The 13,900-nt window shown below is 48.9% G+C and overlaps 1 protein-coding gene across 2 annotated transcripts in view; it reads left to right on the top strand.

The window, feature by feature from the left end:
- Positions 1-11,341, top strand: part of PMP22 (peripheral myelin protein 22) — a 28,546-nt gene extending 17,205 nt beyond the window's left edge. For both annotated transcript variants that reach the window (XM_029210615.1, XM_029210614.1), the window contains exons 4-5: positions 1,969-2,109; positions 10,041-11,341. In XM_029210615.1, coding sequence (XP_029066448.1) covers positions 1,969-2,109; positions 10,041-10,204 — 305 coding nt within the window. In that variant the 3' untranslated portion in view covers positions 10,205-11,341. The remainder of the gene's footprint in view (positions 1-1,968; positions 2,110-10,040) is intronic.
- The last annotated feature ends 2,559 nt before the right edge of the window (positions 11,342-13,900 follow it).

Consider the following 13,900-nt stretch of genomic DNA (forward strand, 5'->3'; position numbering starts at 1 on the left):
AGGTCTGGCGGAAGTTCCTGGTGTTGATGATAGGTAAGGACTTTAGGAAAAGGTCTCGGAATCAGAGAAGGAAATCTAGGATGTCACCTGCACCAGCTGTGCCCCTTCTGAGGGTGTGCCTTGAAGGCCACTCCGCAGCAAAATAGAATCACTGTTTTAATTCTAGATTTGGGGCTCAGATTTCTTTGTTTCCAGCTTCACCTACCAAAGTGCTGGATGATTGCTTTATTACAAAAAAATGATATTATGGCAGCGTTGGCTTTGTTGCAGACCACCCCTCCAGAAGAAGTGCTACGCTGGGCATAGTGGTTCAATTGGAGACATAAAAATGAAGCTGGGATGGCTCACAACGCATTAGACATCCTTTTCGAACCTTAATTGTCAAAGAAATTGCAAAGATAAAAGAAGCGTATAGTCCATCACGGTGGAAAGAACAAACACTAGACTAGAATCAGGGGCCTCCCAGCTTTGGCTCTGCCAGTGGGGCTCCTCCAGACATCTCTGGAAATCTCGGTCAGTACAAAGGGGTGGGTTAGTTGATCCCTCAGGCTTCTTCCAACTCTAAAATGCTTCTGGTCTCAGTCTGGAAAAATGTCTGTGTCTGTGAAACTCGAGTCACAGTTACCCTAACCAGTACCCTTAAAATTCTGCCTTGAGCCACTCGCAGCTCAAACCAGGTTCACCTCTGTGAGTTATTGGACTTCCCTGGCAGCCCAGTGGTTAAGACTTCCACTGCAGGGGCCTGGGTTCCATCCCTGAATGGGGAGCTAAGGTCCCGCATGCTGCGTGGTGTGGCCAAAAAGAAAAAAAAAAAAAAAGGGAACATCTTCGCGAGTTATTGATGATAAACCATCGAGATTTCACAGCTTTTTCTACTGTGTGAAGCACTGGTGTTTTTCTAAGCCAAGGCCCATTAATCCGTTACTGAGTGGAGAGGATCAAACCTGGGTCTTCTCTAATTGATCTTTCTTGTTGAGAGCAGCGCCCACCCCAGCGATTCTCAGGTGCTTGGAAGGAAGGATGCAGGCGACAGGTTGGCAGGGCCCCTGAAGGTCTCCTGGGGGCACACTGCAAGTTCCCCTCTCTGGTGTTAAGCCCAGGTTGTTGCCTCTTGTTCGTCCCTTCCTGAAATGACCTTCATTTGCAGTAGATGGTGAACTACAGAGTTCCCTTCCTTGCCTGAATTTCAGTTGGGTGCCTGGAGATTTGATCTAAGGCTGGGGGTTCAGCAAAGATGAGGAAGGGTCATCCGTGGTGCTATCTGATGGTCGGACTGAGCACCCACTGCTCTGAGATCAGCGTGGCTGAGGGAGAGCAGAGGCGTTCATGGCTAAATAAAGCATGCTCTTCCCATCAGCATTTTCTTGCGACTTTCTACAGAATTAGTCTTGGCTCCAATAGCACTTCCGTCTTCCCAGCCATCCCCACGGTCTCTCTGTCTCCTTGGGGGATGCTAATATTTTGAACAGTGGTTTGGAACTATTCTCAGAATCCAGGGGCTCCGGGAAGCCCTTCGAACCCCCGAGGGCAGGGAGGGAGGAGGCAGAGGGCAGGCCTCAGAGCCCCTTGAACACACGCACATCTGTGTAAGTAACACATTTGGCTAAAAGACTGGAAGGGTATTCAATGTATTTTAACTGGAGTTTAACTCCTTGCGGTGGGACTAGGTAGTGTCTTAGAGACTTTTCTTAAAACGTCTACAATTAAACACGTTTTAATACCTTTTTTTTTCCCTCCAAAAGAAAGCAGGAAATAAAGAATGACTTTTAAGAGTGGGAAGGTGAATAGTCCGACTTCTGTTCACAGGAGGGATGCGGCTGCTGCCCTGGGCGGGGTGCGGGGGGTGCGGGTGGGGTGGGGAGTGGCTTTCAGCTGTCCTGGTGCCCCGGGCCCCGCCCCCCGCGGCAGAGCCCCGCCTCCCCGCGCCCCGCGCCCGGGCTTTTCCTAACCCAGTGTCTCCTCCCTCAGAATGGCTGCAGTCTGTCCAGGCCACCATGATCCTGTCCATCGTCTTCAGCGTTCTGTCCCTGTTCCTGTTCTTCTGCCAGCTCTTCACCCTCACCAAGGGGGGCCGGTTTTACATCACCGGAGTCTTCCAGATCCTTGCTGGTAAGTCGGAGATGACTGAGTCCATGAGGGGGCTGGGCACCCCCAGACTGCAGCACGATCAGTCAGAAGGGCGTGGCTCCAGAATGACTGGCGTGCAGGAGTCCTCCCCGTGGATGGATTTCATACAGCACAGGTGTGTGTGTGTGTGTGTGTGTGTGTGTGTGTGTGTGTGTGAATCTGGGAACTCTCCACTTCTCCATGGAACGGGGTGCATAGGAAACAGGGCTAGGGGTTCTGGAAGGAGGGTCCCTAACCTGGGGCGGAGCTACAGTTTGGACATATCATCAGAGGTAAATGTTGAGGATGTCAGTAGAGCACAGGACAGTCTTGAGGGTGGATTTCTGTAGCTCACGTTATGCCCCGGGACCATCCCTGCTTCAGCATGGAAATGGCCCCGATCTGCTGCCGAGGTTGCTCTCAGGTACCTGTCGCCTACCTCTAAGCAGTGATGGAGCCACCTGACAAATTCTTACTCTCCTTTACTCTGGCCCCTGGAGTCCACCAGCCTCCGACTTACTGGTGTCTTCCTTTCGGCATGTGTAACACACCATCGGTTCCAGGTTATCGACACGCACCGTGTGCAGAGTCCTAGACGTGACGCCTTCCAGCTCTTGTCTCTGGATTCTGGCCATTGTCTCACTTTGTTTCCTTTTATCCTTCTGTCCACTGATGGCCAGTTGACTGAGTCAGCAGAGCACTGGAGAGACATAGGAAGCAGATGTGGTGGATTCTACAGTCCAGGCTAATAACTCATAAAATCTGTATGTGCCAGAGTACGTCTGGTGACTGTGAAATGTTCTCAGTTCTGGCCCCTGAGTGGGCAGGGGTGTAGCATCTCTTGTTTAGTTGCTGAATCACCACCATGACTCATGAGCAGTCATTGGAGGGTTGAAAACAGCGCACAAGTCCTGGATGGATGGATGGATAGACGGGTGGATGGATGGGCAGGCAGAGCTCATGGCTTACATAGGTTTGTATGGCAAGACACAACCTGACGTTGACTGTTGATGACCCTTTTCTAGAAGCCAGAGACTTATGCTTTACTGGAAAAAGTAAGTAAACTAGAGAACCATTTCGCATCAAATTCCTAAATACAACATGTCAATGTGCACAGTTTGGAATTTCAAAACCAAACAGTGCTTTGCTACTTGATTTTATCAAGGTTTTATTATATCAGCCAAGCTTCTGGGAGTGTTGCCAGCTTTGCTAAATTACTAATTCTTCAGTGAGATATCATTTCTGGGTACATTAGGAGCCATGATCATTATTCACCCCATTTCCAGAAGTAGCACAGAAAACTAGAATATATTCTGGGATTTCCTTTTAGGCTCCCTGTTTGCAGTTTGATATCAATGGTGATCCTGTCCATGGTATCAATGATTATATCCTCAAGAAAAAGTGATATAAAATACTTATATTTGATCTATACGCACTCGTTATTTTACTGATAAAGAAACTGAGACTGGGAGAGGCTAAATGAACACGCAGCTCATGCAAGGACACTGGGTGCCCCCATTTCTTCCCATCCCACGTGGACTGAATATATTTAGAGATTCAGAATCCACCCGAGTTTTCAAGGAACGCAACATCCAAGGCAGAAACTCTGCTTTTGGTATGATCTTTCATTGAACCTGATTGACCGTGGAAGATGAGTTCAAATCTACCCCATTTATGATTCTCAAGTTCCGAAACATCTGTGATGAATGAGTCTACACCATCAGGACTAGTCAGACTGGAAACATTGGACACAGCGAACTTACTTTTGAAGGGACATCTCAGGGCAGGGAGTGCCTCATCTTCATTTTTCCAACTGAGATATTTTAGCTTAAAATTCTCTAACATTGTCTTTTTAGCAAGGTCATTTTCGGTCAAAAACCAAAGTCCAGAGATAAGTACTTCGTTCAACCCAAACACTCTTAGGTACTGAGATTTTGCTGATCTTCCAAAGTTTGTTTACTCATTCCTCCTCGTTTCACTCTTTGGATTCTTCTCCAAACTCAGCCCAAGCCTTCTAGAACTCTGCCATGAAAACCTCCGAATATAGAAGCACATGGTTTGTTCTTGCGTTTTCCCCTTCAAATCTAGCTTCTTATCTCTCACGAGACCTAGTTTTCGGTTATCGGTTTGTCAGTTTAGCGGTCCATCTGTGAATAGGAAGTTGTCTGGAGGTTGAAGTGTTGATCCAGAGTAGCGGTGGTACTTTGTACGTCCTAAGAATGTTCTGTGCTTGTTCCGTCCGGTCAAAAGGACCTGAGAGAGCTGGTCTTCTAGAAACCTCAGCTCTCTAGAATGTTGTGTTTGAACTTGCTGTAGGGTCTTCCCACTAAACTTGGGATTTAAGAGAGTGGGGACTTCCCTTAGAGATTTCCAGACTTCAGTGTGTGACAACCCTGCTCATGTGTGTTTCCTATCTCACGGCCTACGAAGGATTCAGTTACTAGAGAGACAGTTAGGGAAGGGTTGTTGGGGATGAGACATTACCCCTTAATATCAAGGAACAAATCAGAAAAGCAAAAACAATCAGGAAACAAAAAGGAGAGTAGAAAGGAGGGAGGGAGGGAGGGAGGAAAGAAGGAAGGAAGGAAGGAAGGGAGGAGCCCTTCCATCATGGGATGTGCAATCTACAAGTGGGTTGTGGCCACCGTAGCTGGGATCCACGCAGGACAGATGCTTCTTCAAACACTGAAGCCTGTTGTGTGGAAGCCTCCAAACTATGCTGAGTGTCCCAGGGGCTGTCAGGGCCTGACTGTCTCTGCGTAGCTTCCTTCTGGAGGGCCCAGCTGTGGACTTTTTAAACACACGAGTGAGCATGCAGTAAGGGCAGGTGAAAGGCGTGTGGGGCTCTTTGGCTGATTGCAGACTTGGGAGCCGTCTCTGCCTGGCTCTAGATGACTGACTTGCCTGTGCTTGTGGGGCTGCCTGTCTCACTGCATCATCTCTTCTCCACTTATAATAAGCTGCGAGTCTCACCTTTAAGAACTGTCTTTCCTTGATTACATACTTCTTAGGTTGGCTGCTTCTCTTTTTTTTTTTTGCGGTACGTGGGCCTCTCCCGTTGCGGAGCACAGGCTCCGGACGCGCAGGCTCAGTAGTTGTGGCTCACGGGCCCAGCCGCTCCGCGGCATGTGGGATCTTCCCGGACCGGGGCACGAACCCGCGTCCCCTGCATCAGCAGGTGGACTCTCAACCACTGCGCCACCAGGGAAGCCCAGGTTGGCTGCTTCTTGAAGACGTTTTGAGAGGCTCCGTCATCTAGTTGGGTGCTTCTCAATCTCAGCTGCAGACCAGAATCACCTTTTGTGAGAAAGGGGGTGCCTTTAAAAAACGCTGGTGCTCAGGCTTCATCCCCAGAGAGTCTCATTTAAGAGTTCTTGGGGGCTTCCCTGGTGGCGCAGTGGTTGGGAGTCCGCCTGCCGATGCAGGGGACGCGGGTTCGTGCCCCGGTCCGGGAAGATCCCACATGCCGCGGAGCGGCTGGTCCTGTGAGCCATGGCCGCTGAGCCTGCGCGTCCGGAGCCTGTGCTCCGCAACGGGAGAGGCCGCAACAGTGAGAGGCCCGCGTACCGCAAAAAAAAAAAAAGTTCTTGGGCAGGGCTGCTCCCTGGTGACTCTGATGTCCATCCAGAGTTGGGCACCACTGTTGCAGCCATTAACCTGCCCTAATCCCACTGTAAGTTCTTCTAGGATGATTTACAGAGCTCATCCTATCCACGAGCCATCAATTCTTCTAAACCCTCTTCTTAGAGAAGGACCGTCCTGATCCTGTATCTGGATTTTGGAGTCATTCTTATTTTCAGGGCCTGCAGCCATCTGTTCCCAGACAGTGCTTACCCTGGCCCCGGCTCTGTTGGGTTGAGTGGCACAGGATGCGAAAGCATCAAGAAATTCACGGAGATACAGACTATGTTTTGATTTATTTCACGAGTCACACCCAGCGGCGAGCTCCACGCACACCTCCTAGAACGCCCTGAATGTCCCACTTGTTGGGTGACTGGGTCATGTGTTCCCTTGGCAGAATTAAGCTCAGGCCACCTGTGTAGTTTCTGTGATTTGTGTTTATTGTGATTACGAGGAACAGCAAGGATGGTAGGAAACTCCTTTTAAAAGTGACTTTTACTTTTTCTGTTTGTTTTGTTCCTTTTCTTTCATACACATTGAGGTGGGTAGAGAGCACTTAGAATGAAAATCTGGGGGAGGAATAACAGCCCAGTGCCCTCCCTGTTCTGAGTGGTTCCAAGACAGCTTAAGTCGGAGACCACGTTAAGAAACACCAGTTCTGGGCGAATCATCCCAGATGTTGCCCTGGCTGGGCCCAGATGGGCATCTAGTAATGCTGTGGGCGATTTGCAAGGCTGCAGGAATCACACGGAGGCTGAGAATGGAAAGGGGGCTGGCGGCACAGAGGAGGCTCGGTGTGGGTGGGACAGAGAGCCCAGTGCTTTCCGGGTAATGGACCTTCCAGCCTCTTCCTTCTCTACCTTGTGGCCTGAAGGGTGAGGTGGGGAGAAACAGGGGCGTCACTCATGAAACGAGCTCCAGGGAGGCACTCCCACTGCCCATCTCGGTGGTCTCCCCCAATGCTCACTCCCTAGCCAACCCCACCCAGGCTCCTGGCTTCGCTCCAGGCTCTAACTGAGCTGCATTGGCAGAGGTCACGGATGTACACTGATGGCCATTTGCTGACTCCCTCCCCTGCTTTCCATACTGTTGCCATCTCTCTCCTTGAAACTGTACTTCCTCAGCTTGCAAGACCATTTCCCCAAGTTCCCTAAGTTAACCCACCAGGCAGTCATGCCAGAGCCGCCCACCCCCACCCCAGTCCACCATCGGCTCCTCCGTTGTGTGGCATCACACCTAGATATTGTGCTCATTTCTTTTCTTTTACTTGCAAGCACCATTGCTGGGCAAAAGCCAACTCATGAACCTTCCTGCCCCCGATCTCGTCCCCACCTCTAAATCTGGGGCGGTCTTTCTGGACACACCTCTGATCCTGTTTCTCCTCCACAAAAGCTGTGCTTCCCTCCACGACCTCGTCAAGTGCCCTGGTGGCCCTCTCTTCCAGCCTCCATCACAGAGACTCTGAGTGGGACCCGCTGGTGGTGTCCACGGGGCCCTCCGTCCTCCTTGCCGCGCTCGTGGTCTCCCTTCTATCTGGGATTTCCTTCACACCTTTCAGCATCTGGCCACCTCTTCCACATCCTTTAGACCCCGGTCAAGCCCCGTGTCCCCTTTCAGGATTCCCCAGGCCCCTGATTGATCTGTGCTCTCAGGGCATCCGGTGTGTTTCTCTCTCCTTTCCTTGGAATCACATCCTACTCTACTGGAAGTCTCTACTGACGTGTCTGTTTCTGGATGACACTCACCTTGAAGGTGGGGACCACGTCTTGTGGATCTCGGTGCACTCAGTGTCCAGAATGGTACCTGCACATGCCCGGTGCTCATTCCATGTTGACTGAACCGACCAGAATGGAGATGAGGAAGCCTAGAGAACCCCCTCCCTTCCTTCCTCTGCCTTTGGTCTCTTGGTGGCTCCCTTCTAAAGATGCCGGGCTCTGATTGTTCACCTGTGGTTGCTGTCACCATTAAAGGGAGCTCGAGGCCTGGTCTTCGGGGAGCATTTCTAGTGATGCAGACCCAGCCATGCTGAGGCAGGGGGGAGCTCTTGGGAAGTCTTGAGTGGCCAGCATTTCTGTGTTGTCTGGACAGGGTCAGTGCCTTTCCACGTACAGCTGACCTTTGCTCCCAGACGCAGGCCCCTCCCTGCTCATCTCTGGGGAGGGCAGCACACCTGTGTGTAGTTGGTGGCCTCACTTACCTTCTCCATGGAGACCTTCAAAAACGCATCTCCACCTACTGGTGGCCAAGAATGCGAATCACAGTCCCTTTATTGGGAGAAGTGTTTGACTTTTCGGGACTCTTGTATGGCACTACCTGCTCTGTATTCCGGGGCACGTCTGTTGCTTTGCATACAGACAGCCTTGTAATGATATATTCCCTAAAGCATCAGTCTCCCGACAACAATAATTATAAAGTGTGTATCCTCTTGTTGACTTTGCAAGTGTACACGCATATGGCTTGAAGAGAAGCATAAATTCCTTTACTTCTGAGATTCTCCCAGGGCGAATGTCATATAATTAAGCCACTGAGTTAGTCACTGCACTTGTGTGTCCTGTCTCTCTCGCTCCCTCCAGGTCATAGACAAAGTGTTTTTTCTTTGCTATTTTCTCTTTGCTGGGGAAATCTGGACACAGCTGGTCCACACAGCTATCACTACATTTCTCATGCTGTTGCTGGCCAGACACACACCCCATTTGGAAGATGATGGGCACTGTCTTGCCCTTCAGATGCTCTGCTTACATCTCACTCTCTCCCTTGCTCTTGCCTCACCTTTGAGGCTCTGCCGTCATTAGGTAGGTCAGATATAGCCTAAGAGACAGGCAAGAATTAGCACTTTGGAGAGGTGAGCTATAGACCTTGAGGTCCAGCAGATCGAAACCGCAGTTTCCCTCCCGTGACCATTGGCCAGCTATGACTTCCCCGCGGAAACAGATGTCTTCCCGTCCCCCGGGCTATCTGTAGGTGGCAGGTCCTGGAGCTGATGCCCCTGTGGTCCCAAGACTGTTGTGTGGCTCTCTCGACGGGGGCCAATGGAGTGGGTGTTTTCTCTCTCTGACTTGCAGAAGGACAGTCTTATCGGGGCAGTGAATGTTACACAGTCCCACTTCTGCACTTTGTTCAAACAGAGTCGCAGTGTCCAGTTAAATAACCCAAATAGCAGTGAGGTTAGATGTAGGTGGTCCAGGCCTTGGGGGGCTCTGGACCCACAGGCATCCCACATGCGTTCTGGACTTATAATAGAGTCAGTCAGAGCCTGTCAAAGCCCCTGTGTTCAGGAGCGGACAGAGCAGGCTTTGTGCTGCTCTGGGCTGGGGTGCTCACGTCACTGGACTCCTCCCTGCAGGGATGCTGACCGTCACCGTGGGCATGGACCGTCATGCTTGAACTTGCCTGCTTTGTGGGGCTCAGGTGGAGGATTTTCTTGTCCCTCTACCAAGGCTCTGTGGTAGACAAGGAAGGGGTTGCCTGACCTGCCTGCGGATCTGATACCCTTTCACCTTTGTTTGGGCTTTAGACCAACCTTGGGGGAACAAGAACAGTTGAAAGGGACCAGGCACCACGCAGCTTGCCCGTGACCACCTCCCCTCTCTGCAGCGTCCTTGCTCCCTGTGTCTTCCCTCCTTTCCTCTCCACGTGTTCTGCTGTCTGCCTAGTGGTGCCCATGGGCATTGCTTGCTTGGTCTCTGATGCAGCGATCCTGCTAAGGAGGTCAGCATGGAGTTCCGCCCCTGTGCTCGGCGTGAGTGCCACTCAGATGACGGTGAGGTGTCACTTCCCCTGATTTCAGAGAATGCCACCCCCCATCTGTGGAGTGGTTTACAGACTTCCAGGGGCTTCCACACCCAGCCATCCTTGCAAAGATATAGGTGGGCTTCTCTTGCCACCCCAATTCTCGCTGGGCCCCTCGTGTCAACTGGCAATGGGTGACGGTTAAAGGAAATGAGGAGGAAAGAGGAGGGGAGACCTTGGAAGCCATGGTCTGGGTCACATAGATTGGACACAGAGAGCAGATCGTTTCCTGGGTTCCTGTACCTTTGAGCCCCTCCTGTCAGTTCTGGATCTGGTGGCAGATTCCTGCCTGAGATGGATGTGCCCTCTCTTCCTGCAGCCCATATCCTTCTCCCTAAGAAAGAGAGAAGTGTGCCCTGGTGTGTGTGTGTGTGTGTGTGTTTGTGTGAGGTGGGGTCGAGTCTGGGAGGAGAGCAGGGTGGGTGGGGCAGGTGCTCCGGGTCCCATGGAGTCTGGTTTGGGGGTGGTGCAGGGTCCCCGCTCCATGACCCCTCCTGCCCCCAGCTGGTCCCTCTCCTTCCCAGGTCTGTGTGTGATGAGCGCGGCATCCATCTACACGGTCAGGCACCCGGAATGGCATCTCAACTCGGAGAACTCCTACGGCTTTGCCTACATCCTGGCTTGGGTGGCCTTCCCACTGGCCCTCCTCAGCGGCGTCATCTATGTGATCTTGCGGAAACGTGAATGAGGCACCGGGACAGGACGTCCGAGGGTCTGAGCGCACGCAGGGAGGGAGGAAGTAAACCAGAAGCCAGGAAAAAAAAGGAGCTAGCCAAAAAACCCAAACTCAAACCAAACCAAACAGAAAGCAGGTGCGGGGGGTGGTTAGTGTTGATTGAAGATGTATATAATATCGACGGTTTATAAAACCTATTTATAACACTTTTTACATATATGTACATAGTATTGTTTGCTTTATGTGTTGACCATCAGCCTTGGGTTGAACCTTAAAGTAGCTAAGGAACTTGACATCCTAACCGTATAATCAAACTCAGTTTTTTTTTTTGTTTGTTTTTGTTTGTTTTGCCCAGAAATAAAATAAGTCCATCTTGCCCCTTCCCTTTTGTCTGAAAGAAGATACCTCCCTCCCACTCCACCTCATTTAGAAAACCAAAGTGTGGATAGAAACCCCAAATGGCCCAAAGCCCTTTTACTGTGGGTGACCCAGTGCGTCACACACAGACACGCACTGCCCACGCCTCTGTGTGCAGCCTTACCTGCACTCGGACAGAACCCCCAAACTGGAGCCCTCGGAGAATCACGGCTTGTGGCTTTGGAATACTTGCCCTTGAAGGGGGGTATCCCGGTCACGCATCTAGGTGAGAAATTGGTGACAACAAACCTACGAAGTGGTGCTATGTATTTACCATTCCTTGTGATCACTAATCATCTAAACGCCTCACTGGAAATTCAATTAACAATTTTACAGCATGAAGTCGAATGGAGACCTGAATAATTCTGTGTAAGATAAATGGTTTATAACCACATTTGTACCTAGCTAGGCTGCTGTTATTACTATAATAAATAACAAACCACCGCCTTTATCACTCCCACGTTTTCCTTATGGTCGGAGCATCAGGACAAGTTTCTAGACCCCCTGGGACAGTGGTTCCTGGGATGCAGCATGGTCTAGACTGTCCTCTGACTCCAAGGACTGTCTGGCAATGACTCGTACTGGCCACCAACTGTAGATGTATATACGGTGCCCTTCTGATGCTAAGACTCCAGACCTTTTTTTTTTTTATATATTTTTTGCTTAGCTTTTTCTGATTTTATACCAACTGTGTGGACTAAGATGCATTAAAATAAACATCAGAGTAACTCACTGAGCTCTTGTGGGTTTTTGTGGGTGAGGGTGCGAGGTGCGTGTCGGAGCAGAGGGAAGAGGGTCACGGAGCCGCTGTTGGGCAGGTGATCTGGGTTGCTCTGGCATCTTTGGACATCCGTGATGGAAGGGCTTCTCCCTTCCAAGGTTTCCAGCAGAGACCCGCTTTCTCTGTTTTGACTCGGATAGATTGGGTAAAGTGGCACAGATGGCCACAAGGTGATTGAAAAAACTGGGAATTTCACTTTACGTGCTTGAACTTTGAAAATACACATGTTTATTTCATAAGGTTTCTTTTATAGCATTTAACTAAAAATTAAAAATTAATAATTAAGAACAAAGAAGAACAGAAATGGCCCAAATCTCACCATTTAGGTAACACTTTTGGCATTAAAAAAAGTAATATACATCCAGGATCATGACATGCGAAAGCCTCTTTTCCCCCTCTTTTCCATAGTCTCTCGCCAAAGGTAACCAGAAGACATAGTTTATGATTTCTGCCAGGAAAAAATGCAGTGCCCACACAGATACATCCATTCAAGTATTTGTAAAATTTACACAAAATGGAGAAAAATACTCACGTTATTCTGCACCATGCTGTTCTTCTCACCTAAGGATATAAATTGGAGATCTTTCTATAGGAACATATACCTTATTCTATTTTTAGTGAGCTCTGTTTCAGTCTTTCCAAATCTGCATAGCATTTCACTGTGTAGCTGCACATTTATTTACCAGTCCCTCAATGATAAACACTTTGATTGTGTCCTGGTTTTTATTATTACCCAAAATGTTTCAGTGAACATTCTTACACATGAATATTGGTGCATCTTAAGAGTACATCCAAGTGCTAAATTCCTGGTAAGGATATTACCAAGATAAAGGGCATGCATATTTTTAAAAAGTATAATAGGTATGGCCAACTTTGCCTCCAGAAAAATTGGACCAACTCTGACAGGGTGCTCTTTTTCTACACATAACTCGTGGGGGCTGCCCCAAACAGAGGCATGTTAAACTAAAAAATCTTGAGTAGAAACAGGTACTTGCTACCAGTTCCTTTGCAAATGGTTGTGACGGATCTCCCGTCCACGGGCCAGTCTTTCTGATCTGGGAACCCGTCTGCCGTAGTTTATTCTAAGTGTGAAAATACTTGCAGATCATATATCTGGAAAAGGACTTGTATTCAGAACATACATAAAGAACTCTAACACTCAATATTAAAAAGACAAATAATCCAATTAAGATGTGGGCAAAGGACGTGAATAGATTTTTTTTTTTTTTTTTGCGGTACGCGGGCCTCTCACTGTTGTGGCCTCTCCCGCTGCGGAGCACAGGCTCCGGACGCGCAGGCTCAGCGGCCATGGCTCACGGGCCCAGCCGCTCCGCGGCATGTGGGATCTTCCCGGACCGGGGCACGAACCTGTGTCCCCTGCATCGGCAGGCGGACTCTCAACCACTGTGCCACCAGGGAAGCCCATGAATAGATTTTTGTCCAAGGTATATATGCAAATGGCCAGCAAGCAACTGAAAAAAATGTTCAACATCTTTGGTCATCAGGGAAATGCAAACACAAACCACAGTGAGATACTAGTTCATACCCACTAGGTAAGCTCAAATCAAAAAGTCTGATAATAACACAGGTTAAAGAGGAGGTGGAGAAGTTGGAACCCAGATACACTGCTGGTGGGAATGGAAATGGTGTAACAGCTTTGGAGAATATTGTCAGTTCCTCAAAGGGTTAAGCATAGCAACCCTATGACCCTATGACCCAGCAATTCCTCTTCTAGGTATTTATGCAAGAGACATGAACAAATGTGTCTGAGCATGAACTTGTACGTGGATGTTCATGGCAGCATTATTTATAACAGTCAAAAGATGGAAACAGCCCCAAAGTTCATCAGCTGAATGAATTAACAAAATGTAGCCTATCCACATGCTTTCTCCATAAAAGGTAGTGAGGTACTGCTACATGCGACAACATGGATGAACCTAGGAAATCTTATGCTAAGTGAAAGAATCCGGTCATAAAAGACTGCATATTACACGATTGAATTTCTATGAAAGTCCAGAACTGGGCAATGGATAGAGACAGATTTGTTTAGAGCTGGGAAAGGGCGGATGAGAATGTAGGGCTGTAATAGCTAAAAAGTATGATGTTTCCTTTCGAGTGATGAAATGCTCTAACATGGGGGTGATGGTTGCACCTCTTTTCACAGAGGCGAATATACTAAAAACCAATGAATTGTATATTTTAAATGGGTCAGTTGGATAGTAGGAGAATTATATCTCAATAAAGCTCCTAAAAAAGAAAAGAAAAGGGACAGCTATTTGCTCTAGCCCTTGCTAATTTTCTCATTAGATCTGTTCTTTCTGTTTGGAAAGTAGTCACCTTTTATTTTTTGTGCTTTCAGATGAGATTCTTATTCCTTCTGAGCGATATAAAGCAAAACAGGATATTAGAGATGAACGGTTAACATAGCTCTTCACTCACAGACTCTTGGGTTTTCCCAGAGGGTTGTTTTGATGACATTTATTTTCCGTCCTTGAGCTCTTCTGAGAAAT

Source organism: Monodon monoceros, unplaced genomic scaffold, assembly GCF_005190385.1.
Source record: "Monodon monoceros isolate NGI ecotype Baffin Bay Population unplaced genomic scaffold, NGI_Narwhal_1 Super_Scaffold_9, whole genome shotgun sequence".
Classification (NCBI taxonomy): Eukaryota; Metazoa; Chordata; class Mammalia; order Artiodactyla; family Monodontidae; genus Monodon; species Monodon monoceros.